The 10,772-nt window shown below is 28.9% G+C and overlaps 2 protein-coding genes across 4 annotated transcripts in view; one reads left to right on the top strand and one right to left on the bottom strand.

The window, feature by feature from the left end:
- The window catches only part of LOC108755402 (carbohydrate sulfotransferase 11-like), a 30,747-nt gene that overhangs the window by 10,079 nt on the left and 9,896 nt on the right, over positions 1-10,772 (top strand). The window lies entirely within an intron of this gene.
- LOC108755403 (inactive hydroxysteroid dehydrogenase-like protein 1) overlaps positions 1-10,772 on the bottom strand; it is a 21,099-nt gene that overhangs the window by 4,212 nt on the left and 6,115 nt on the right. Inside the window, exons 1-4 of one of the 3 annotated variants that reach the window (XM_018498367.1) lie at positions 10,532-10,607; positions 9,046-9,139; positions 6,265-6,460; positions 3,987-4,223 (exon numbers count right to left, since the gene is read on the bottom strand). In XM_018498367.1, coding sequence (XP_018353869.1) covers positions 3,987-4,223; positions 6,265-6,424 — 397 coding nt within the window. In that variant the 5' untranslated portion in view covers positions 6,425-6,460; positions 9,046-9,139; positions 10,532-10,607. Of the gene's footprint in view, positions 1-3,986; positions 4,224-6,264; positions 6,461-7,009; positions 7,276-9,045; positions 9,140-10,531; positions 10,608-10,772 lie in introns of those variants that run through there. The other 2 variants (XM_018498366.1, XM_018498368.1) reach the window with 2 other exon arrangements.

Here is a 10,772-nt window from a genome sequence, read left to right as displayed (position 1 = left end):
ACCTAATATGTGTGTGTGTGTGTGTGTGTGTGCGCGCGCGCGCGCGCGCGCGTGTGTGTGTGTATATATATATATATACAATATATATTAAGTACCAATTCTATATCTTTTTTTTTTCAATTTGGACCACATGTTGTTGACGTACAACGTAAGATACCACAATGTCCTTGTATCTTTTACGATTTTTTCCACCGAAGATTTCGATAAGTTTTTAATACTTATTTATTTATTATGTTATATATGTGTTTTAATTTCTGATATATCTGTTTATGTTTTGACTTCTTAATAATATATTTTCTCTATTTATATACTATTACTTATTACTTTTGTATTTATTCAACTATGTATGCGGTCAATTTTTTATGTTTATTCTGATTGTTGAAAAAAAATCTGTGAATTCGAAACGTACTTGTTAATTTTTTAATATCGAATAAAATTTAATATTTGTGTCATATATATTTACTTTATTGCTTGTTCTTGGCCATTTATCTTATATATATACAATATATATATAAAATATACATTGTATTGCATATATTACGAACTAAACTTTCATATATGTATTTTTAAGAAATTATGTATGTTAATTATGTATTTTTAAAAAATTCAGTTTTTTTACTTCAGTAAACCTGTTTGTATTGCGTTACAGAATTTCATTATATTTACTTATAGAAAGAAATCTGACGATGAGAGAATCGAAATCTTATTCATTTTGTTTTCCAATCAAAAGATTATTCGATTTTTAATAACTTAATTATTTATAAAATAATACAAATAGTAATCATTCATAAAAACGTAAATTGAGAGAGAAATAACTATTACGTAGTTATTTTCTTAATCTTTGATTTTTTATATTTCTTAAATAATGGTTATTTAATATATAATATAAGCCCACTAAATATAAGTTTTATAATTTTAAAAATAATTCTAAACTCAATAGCTTCTAAACTAGATGATTAGCTACGTACTCTGTCCTTGTTATGCTTGTTTACATGGGCGAATGATAGTGAGTGTTTCCTAGCAAGAAACACAGATAATTATGTAACCAATAAATCATTCTTATTATTGTTTATCAATATTAAACAGAGACAACATGATTATTGTTACATTGCATTACATCTTTTGCTGGAAAATAAGCATCAGTAACTGAAGGCTATATGTATATGCGCAAATAGACCAGCTGCTATTAACACTTTATAAACGTATAAATAAATATGGCTAGTAACTGCTCAAATAGTATGTAATAGGACTTCTAAGTATTCAGATATCTGAAATCGATTCCGATCCGAGAACTCAAAATCGTACTATTCGGGTAATCCGAATATCAGAATTATTCCGCGGATCTGAATTTGGATTTAGATCCAGATTTAGATCCATGTCCAAAAAGAAAGAAAACATTGATGTATTTAATGAATTTTAATATAAGTTATTTTTTAAATAAAAATTGAATTTTGATTCACATATATAATTGAAGAAAAATAAAATTACAGAAAATAAATATAGATTCACACAGAATTATACAAGTACTTGAAATCCAACTAGACCGTTTAAGGCATTTGTTTCTATAGGTTACGTTTCTCACATATACGTCCTATGAGATTTAATATTGTTTATAAATATAAATGTTTAGAACAAACTCTCAATCTTAAAATAGTAATAAAGATGTACAAGGCTAATAAGAGAAATATTTATATTTTACTTTTACATTCAGATAAATAATTGTATAATAAAATTTGAAATAACGAAGCGCCTTACCGGTCCGAGTATTAAGATGTTGAACTACTATATAATATACATTCATTTAAATTGAATTAATTTTCAGAAATAAATTGCGAGCCGATGAGATTATCGGATTCACACAATCAATCTGAAACAAATAATCCCCCCAAAATTTCCCAAATCTTAAAAAACTGTAATAAACTTATTGCGAAAAATATTGCCTCGGCCGGGAGTCGAACCCGGATCTCTTGCATTCCGTTCGAGCGTTCTAAGCCTTTAGACTACCGAGACCTTAGCAACATTCTCTCAGCAATAATCTCATCGGCTCGCAATTTATTTCTGAAAATTAATTCAATTTAAATGAATGTATATTATATAGTAGTTCAACATCTTAACACTCGGACCGGTAAGGCGCTTCGTTATTTCAAGTTTTAATATAAACGGTCTCGTTTCTAATCATATTAATTGTATAATATAATGACTTTAATATACACTCGATCCGCACTAATGCATCCAATCGAATTTGCTATAAGTTTGCTATGATTTTAGAACCGAATCTGAGAAACGGATCTGGATTCGATTTTTACTTATCTCAGATTCGGATATCTTAGAAAATTCAAATCTCCGGATAACCCGAATTTGAAGCATCACATTTATTCGTAATTCGGATAAACATATGAATATCCGGCTAACTTTAAAACCGAATCAATCTTGAAGCCCTAGTATATAATAAAGAATCTATGGCTGAAATAGCCATCAAGTTCGAAGATCAGTATTATTGATTTACTGTCAAGTTGCTGCTAGTGACTTAAATCGCGTAAATAACAGAGATCAGTAAGAATCGAATAGGTGACCACCCAGTTAGAAAACTACTTACTCTTTTATTAGCAAGTTAACAACTCGCATTGTGTAAACCAGACTTTAAGGAGTAATAGTTGGTCTGTCTATCATGGGAGAAGGTAGTAGAATAAAAATATTTGAAGTAGCTGGCCTTATCACAGATACTGCCCAACCTTGCATAGTCAGTCATGGCTACTTCCTTTATACGAAGCCAATATGATCTTTAACTACTGATGTTATCAATTCATATGTCAATTAACTTGTGTCATGTAAACCGGGCATTAAGATATCTATTACGTACTGTTTGGAGTTATACCGGTTCATATTGACTTGTGCATTCATAAAGGATCAATAGCTGATTTATATATAATATTTGTGCGTGATGCAAGAAGACTAGTGGATAGCAGAACAACAATATTTGAAGTAACTGGTCTTGCTAGATACTGCTCAATTCACACGATCAGTAAATTGTCAATCTATTTACATGAAGCTAGCATCTGATATTTTTGCTGGCATTACGAATTCGCAAATGTACTAACTTGCATCGTATAAATTGAGCATTAGATACATAATTTTATTATATTATTATATGATTTTTATAAGCATTAATACTTAAGTAAAACAATATTTTTGTTGACAAGTTATACTACTTTTAAAAATAATAGATTGTAAAAAATTGATTTATATTGGCTTATATTACATTTATGTTTAAATTTTCATTGAAGTAAACTATTTTAAAATATAATTATAAAATACAAATTATAATAATAGTAACAATACAAAAATAGTATTGAATGTCAAATTACATTTATTTGATATAAATACAAATGTTAATAATTAATTTTTGAAAAAATATGGTAGAACTATCATTACAACATATAGCTAACATTATAATATTAGTAATGATATATTAATTTAATTGAATAATACCGCCTAAATGAAGCCGTTTACACATTTATAATATTTTTATTCGCACAAAAGGTTTACTGAAATTTTGTTCAACATTGGATATATGCGATTTAAAATAATTGTTGACTATCGATGCTACTTATATTACTTTAAAAAAACATTTACATATATAAGTCTGCTAAAGTCATTAATTGAAAAAGATCTCATTGTCAATAGAAATCAAAATTGTTTTTGGAAATTGCAAAATATACCCAAGCAGAACAATAATGTTAAACGATCACAATAATGTTAAAATAACATTAAAATGAATTTTAATTAAACAAAAAGTAATTTTTAATAATTATATTAGAGTTGTTTTAATGTTAATTTTTAAACAAGCTAAAACTTTTTTTTTCAAAATTGGACTTATACTTCAAAAAAACAGTTCATACATGGATGTTTAGTAATTTTTTTCTTGTGTTGACCATGAACTACAGCTATCAAATTGTTACAATAAAAATAATTATTAATTTAATTACCTAATATGCCGACGGAAATATCTTGCAAAAGAGAATGGATTTTGGTAAAAGCATTTTCTCCTTCAGCAAAATCCGCCGCAAGGATCCTCACTTGAATTTTTGAATTTATTAACAGCATCTCGTCTTTTGTACGTTTAAGTTTTTCTAAGTTTCTGCTGATTAATATTAAATTCATATTTCTTGCTGCTAATTCCTTAGCATAAGCTTTACCAATACCGTCAGTTGACCCAGTGACAACTAAAATGTTTATGATTATTTTTAAATATAATTTAAAACATATTTTAAAAGAATAATATAATTTAAAAGTTAATAGATAAATAAGATAACCGAATGAAACATTATTTAAAAAATAAAGGAAATGATCTATGGGAATCGCGCTATAAGTAGTATGCTTTTTCATATAATGAAATTTAATATGTAATAGCTTAAGATTACATTGAAAAACATTTCAGCTAATTTTAATCTATTAAAATAGATTAAAGAGATTAGCGATATAAATACATATATGCTTTTTTGCGTCTATTGTAGTCTATCATTGACTACGATTTATGTGAGATGGTTAATCATTTCTCCATTGAAGAGTGATCCCATGCCAAAATTAGAGTGAATAGTACAAATTGATAAAGTAGATGTCAAAGAAGATGTATAATGTATACAGAGTGTCCGATAATTGTTCTGACGGAATTCGTGAACATTAGCCAGTTTAGAGCGATCTAAATTGACGGAAAGTCCTTTACCATTTTACAATTTTCAATAGTTAACAAGATATTAATTGCTAAAAATTACCGAAAATTAGTCTTCAATAATTTTTTACACAAATACTATCAACTTTACAGAAAAGTTGCAAGAGACAAAAATTGTTTATTTTCTTCTCATAGCTCTAAGAATTTTTTTTAGAATTTTTTTTAGAATTTTTTCAGAATTTTTTAATACCATATTTTCTCACGTTGATAAAATTAAGAAAATGCAGTACTAAAAAGTTAGTAAAAAATTCTGAAAAATTTATAGAGTTCTATGAGAAGAAAATGAACAATTTTTATCTCTTGCAGTTTTTCTGTAAAGTTGATAGTATTTGAGTAAAAAATTATTGAAGATCAATTTTCGATAATTTTTAGCAATTAATATTTTGTTAACTATTGCGAAAATTGCAAAATGGTAGAGGACTTTCCGTCTCAGTTTAGTCCGCTCTACATGTCCACAAACTCCAGAACAATTAGCGGACACTCTGTATATCCAAAAAGATATACAGGGTGTCCGCTAATTGTCCAGTAAATGTCAGATTATAAATAGTAAGAAGGAATAAACGACAAGTTAGAAATTAAAATATCACACAAAAATAATATACATAGTATTTTACTGTTGCGTGAAAGATCAAGAAAGATTAAACTGCGATTCAGAAATTAAAATGATATCACACAAGAGTAAAATGCATACATAATCAAAGATTGAAATTGAAAGTTTTAGAACATAGTAAATGTGTCAAACGTTGCCACGTCAGAAACTAAAATATTTACATATAGTTTCTGATGTGGCAACGTTTGATACATTTACTCTATCAGTTTTCAAACTTTCAATTTCAATTTTTGATTACTGTATGCATTTTATCTTATAATCTCGTGTGATATTACTTTAATTTCTGAGTCGCAGTTTAATCTTTCTTACTATTTGTAATCTGAATCTTACACTGCATTTACTATCTTTTCGGGTATGTATATCTTCTACATTTTTTTTAGATGCATTTAATCAATTTATGTCATCTAGTTTCCTAACTGATTTGGGATTGTTCTCCAATGGGGGAATAATTGATTATCTCACATAGACTGTGATTGTTAGCACAGTGTGCTAACAAAAGACTACACCTTTGCAAACAAAAAGACTATACCTTTTTTTATTAGCTTTAGCTGATAATGGCTTTAAATTACCCAATATAATTTTTCTTTTTAATGTAATCTTTAATTATTATTAAACTTTATTATATAAAAATATACGTATTATTTGCAACCCCGATTCCAATTAGTCTATTTTTTTTATTTTTTTAAATAATATTTAAATATAATTAATTTTTATATTGAAATTAATAAAAATTTCTTTATAGTTATTTTTCTTCGAAACGTTTAATGCTTTTTTTTGTTTTGCAAATGTCCTTATGTTCAAAATGATAAAATAAAATATTACAGTTAATAATCAAAGATTTTTTAATTTAAATGATATTTATAAATTAAATAATATTTATAAAGCTAATTAAAATTTAAGAAACATATAATTTTTTTGGACTTACCTGCCCATTCGCCAAACTTTGTTCGCAAATCGATTGCCTTCTTATTGTATATTTGCATAATAATTTCCCATAGAACACGTAGAAATCTCATAACAGGACCAAGTAGAATCCAAAAACAAATTAAAGTAACTAACAGCCAAAATGCTATTGTTATTAACATTTTTTTTCGTTATTTTGCGCTCTCTTTCGTAATTACCTAAAAGAGAAAAATATTTATGTCAAAAATCACAAAAAAATAGTTTCCTTTAATTTTTTATTACAAAAAAATGTTGACATTTCTTTGACGTATCTTTGTCAAGAGATATTTATAGAATTAAAGTTTATAAATTTACATACCAAAATGTTATTTAAGCATTAAGGTCCAGCTCAAACCAATAAGACCTTTTTGTTACTTATTATGTATACATATAATAGTCTTACGATATTTGGTGCTTACAAGATATTTGTTTATAATTATTTGTTTGTAATTATTTATGTATATAAAAATTATCTAGAATTATTTTTGTGATAAAAAGGAATGTATTAAATTAAACATTTCTTAATTTAAATTAATGTTTTTACTGAAAGTTCTGTGCGATTATACATCTTTTTCAAAACTATAATTTCACGTAAGTACGATGTCACAATTGAGAAAACATTTGCGAGAAAGGCTTTAACACGTGAAAGTGTATTACTTAATCGCGCCAGATATTTCGGTAACGCAACAAAAGCTTGATTGGTCGCTTCTTTTAGAGGTATCTCTTACCAAACACTTTGTTTCGTCCCTTATCTTTTATCCACTCTCACTTTTATTTGTGTTTTCAATACCGGCACGATGAAAGATGTTCGAGGAACGAAAGCCGAGGCAAGACTAAATCGTCATCTCGCTCGGGTGATTGTACTGAAGGCCAAGTCGAGAAGTCATGATACTTTCTCCTTTTACTGAAATTCTCGTGGCCCCATGTACAATTTTTTGTGTTTTTTAGGTCAGACGAAAAATCTCAACCTTTGCATAAGCGAATATGTATATCGTAAGCAAATTATTACGCCGAGTTAGAAGCTGTAATTATTTATCACGTAATATATTTATCGCGCGTTTGTTATCTTTCATTTTATTTCAATAGAATAGCTTCATGTTGATCGATTCGCGGATGACACGATGAAAAGTTACGTAAAAGAGATGACATTTTAGAAAACATCGGCACGTAGATACTTTCATACAATGAGAGAATTATAAGATTATTACTTACAATAAGATTACAACAAATGGACTTTTAGTTTATATATATATATATATATATATATATATATATATATACACAATATATATAAGGTGTAGTAAAAAGAAATCTATTATTTTTGCATTAAATTGAAGGCTTTATTTAGCATAGTTAGAATGATCCGATTTAGGTCAAATATGCACCATTTTGTTCGATAACTTGTTGCCATTTTGAAGGTAATTTCATTATGCCTCTCTCATAGAAATTTGCCTCGTCCCTATTGGCAAAAAACTGGGACAGTCGATTTTCACAAGCTTCTCTTGAGGTGAATTTTTCACCAGCAAATTCATTCGCCATAGACAGGAACAGGTGGTAATCACTTGGTGCCAGATCCGGACTATAAGGTGGATGCATAAGAATGCAACCAAGCTCCCGGAGCTTCTGGCGAGTCACTATCGATGTGTGTGGCCTGGCGTTGTCTTGATGGAACACAATTCATCTCCTATTGGCCAAAGCTGGCCGCTTCTGGGCGATTGCTTCTTTCAGACGGTCCAATTGTTGACAGTACAGGTCTGAATTAAGAGTTTGGCCGTAGGAGAGCAGCTCATAGTAGATGATTCCCTGCCAATCCCACCACACAGCAAAACCTTCCTGATCGTCAATCCTGGCTTGGCCACCGTTTGCGCCGGCTCATCGCGATTCGACCACGACCGTTTTCGCTTGACGTTGTCGTAAGTGACCCACTTTTCATCACCAGTAACCATTCGCTTCAGAAATGGGTCGATTTTGTTGCGATTCAGCAGCGATTCGCTCAGATGGAAATTCGGTCCATGAGGTTTTTTAACTCATGTGGCACCCATACATCGAACTTCTTTTTGTATCCAGCCTTATTTAAATGGTTCCAAACGGTTTTTTGTGCAATGTTTAGCTCCTGGGCAATCGAAACAGTGCTTACATGACGGTCGGACTCGACGATTTCCATTATTTTATCGACATTTTCGACAATTGGCCTTCCAGAACGTGGTGCATCTTTGACATCAAAATTACCGGATATTAACTGTTACAGTATCAGGACCATAAACATTATTCACATTTTCAGCTGCCTGGCTTGCGTTTTCGCCTTTATCGAAGAAAAACTGTAAAATATGGCGTATTTTCTCTTTGTTGGTGTCCATCTTTGACACGCGCTCAAACAATACTGACTCAAGCAATCACAAAACTGTCTGAGAAGTTTTTTTAGTACGAAATCTTATCTTTCTAACGCCATTTGGTGTAATCCGATCGCACTTATACAACGCGAGATACAGATTACTAAAGCCATCTATTGGAAAAATAATAGATTTCTTTTTACTACACCTTATATTATGTTTTTAACTTATTATTAGTCGCTTGTCAAATATCAATTACTGTTAGTTTTTTAATTCTTTTTTATGTTACATTGCTACGAGTTAATTTTCTGACTAATTTCACTTGTATTGAAGTTAAGAGACTTTTGCAGTCACAATGCGAATTGGTGTAGTAAAAGCAATTTCGCTAATGATTCCGACATTCATCCGCAATTACATGTGAACATGTTACTGACCAATGATAAAACTCGTTGTCCCTGATTGTGAGTTGATATAATCTTTTCTTTAAAGAGGCCACTTTTACAAGCATAGTTGACCGCAATGCCTGACCTACAATTTATATATATTCAGCGGAAACTAATAAATTTATTATTACATTTTGCAATTAATAATGACAGTTGCAAAATTATTTTTCACATATAATCATAATTATAATAAAAAATATATATATATAATTATGTATAATCCATTATATAGTTATACATAATTTTATAATAATTTCCTGTCTAATCTTATATACAATATGTTAAAAAAACAATTCAACATTTATATTCAACATTTATATGATAGATAGTACACACCACATTGAATGAGTAAAAAAGCTTTACATAAATCGAAAGTTCAATTGTTTTTGAAACATAAACAATTTTTAATGTTAATATCATAACTGATTTATTTATCTTCTACGTATATACTATTTCACTCATGCGTTTTTATCATACAACAAATTTTTTAAGTCTGTTGATTGATTATAGAGAGATCTATAGAAAAATTCGCGTATTTGTCGTATGACAAAAACACAACATAAATGAAATAGCACCCTATGACGTGAAGAGAGAGAAATTGAGATAAGTAGCACATTGATAGTAGCCTGCTTAGCAAAATTACAGGTTCAATGAGGTGAACCACTCTCATAATGCCTATCCAATCGTAATCGCTGGTTGATGTCAACTTACTGATTCCCGGTGAAACTTTTCGTTATAAAGTGTGTATTGATATTGTAAAGTATGAGTAGTTTATAATAAATAAATAATGTAGTATTCACAGATTTTAATGTGCCCAAATAAGAAGTCATTTCATCAATAGATATTTATTCTTTATATTTAGACTTAATTTCTATTTAACAAAAATGTTAAGGAAATGATTAATTTATTATTATGTAAGCAAATAATTATATTTTAAATTAAATTCTAATGAACTTCATCTGAGATTAATTAAAAATTAATTAAAAGTAATTTTGTTACTTTTGTAAAATTTAATTTACAAAAATTAAATTTAAAAGTTTATTTTTTTCAATAACTTAATAAAAATATTAATAATTTTTTGATATTTTTTAAAAACAAAATCGATTTTGAATGAAAGAAGATTTTAATCTGTTGTAAAGAGAATTATCAGTAATCTCACTTTTAAACAACAATGTATAATAGTTTTCGATATCTTTATCATAGAGTAGATAATTCAATGCTGCTGTTGCAATATTAAAGGAAAAAGAATTTACGGCAAGCTTTCGTACAAGTTACGTAACAAAAATTGCATCATATCGCATATGATTATTTCGGCATACAGAAAAAAATCATTTTAAGAAAACCTTGTATATGACATAAGAGTGAAAGTAAGGTATGTAAACTATGTAATGAGATGGAACAGTCGATGACGACCAAGAAAATGTAAGATGTGGATAAACAAGTAAGATGATGGAACATTCGATTCGGTTATACAAACATGTTTGAGAAATCAAAGAGAAAAGAGTGTCAATTTATCGTTCCACATGAATGAATTTCGAGGCGTTGAATTCCGAGGCGTTGATCCATAATCAAAATTGATCATCGGCCATATATATATACACACACACACACACACACACACACACACACACACACACACACACACACACACTCGCGCGAGTGGCGGATCACTCGCTCGAGCTCATCAATTATACATCGTGTGATTTGATTTTGCATCA

This window comes from Trachymyrmex septentrionalis, unplaced genomic scaffold, assembly GCF_001594115.1.
Source record: "Trachymyrmex septentrionalis isolate Tsep2-gDNA-1 unplaced genomic scaffold, Tsep1.0 scaffold87, whole genome shotgun sequence".
Classification (NCBI taxonomy): domain Eukaryota; kingdom Metazoa; phylum Arthropoda; class Insecta; order Hymenoptera; family Formicidae; genus Trachymyrmex; species Trachymyrmex septentrionalis.
The sequence above is the reverse complement of the archived record's forward strand: the minus strand, read 5'-3'. Positions and strand labels throughout refer to the sequence as shown.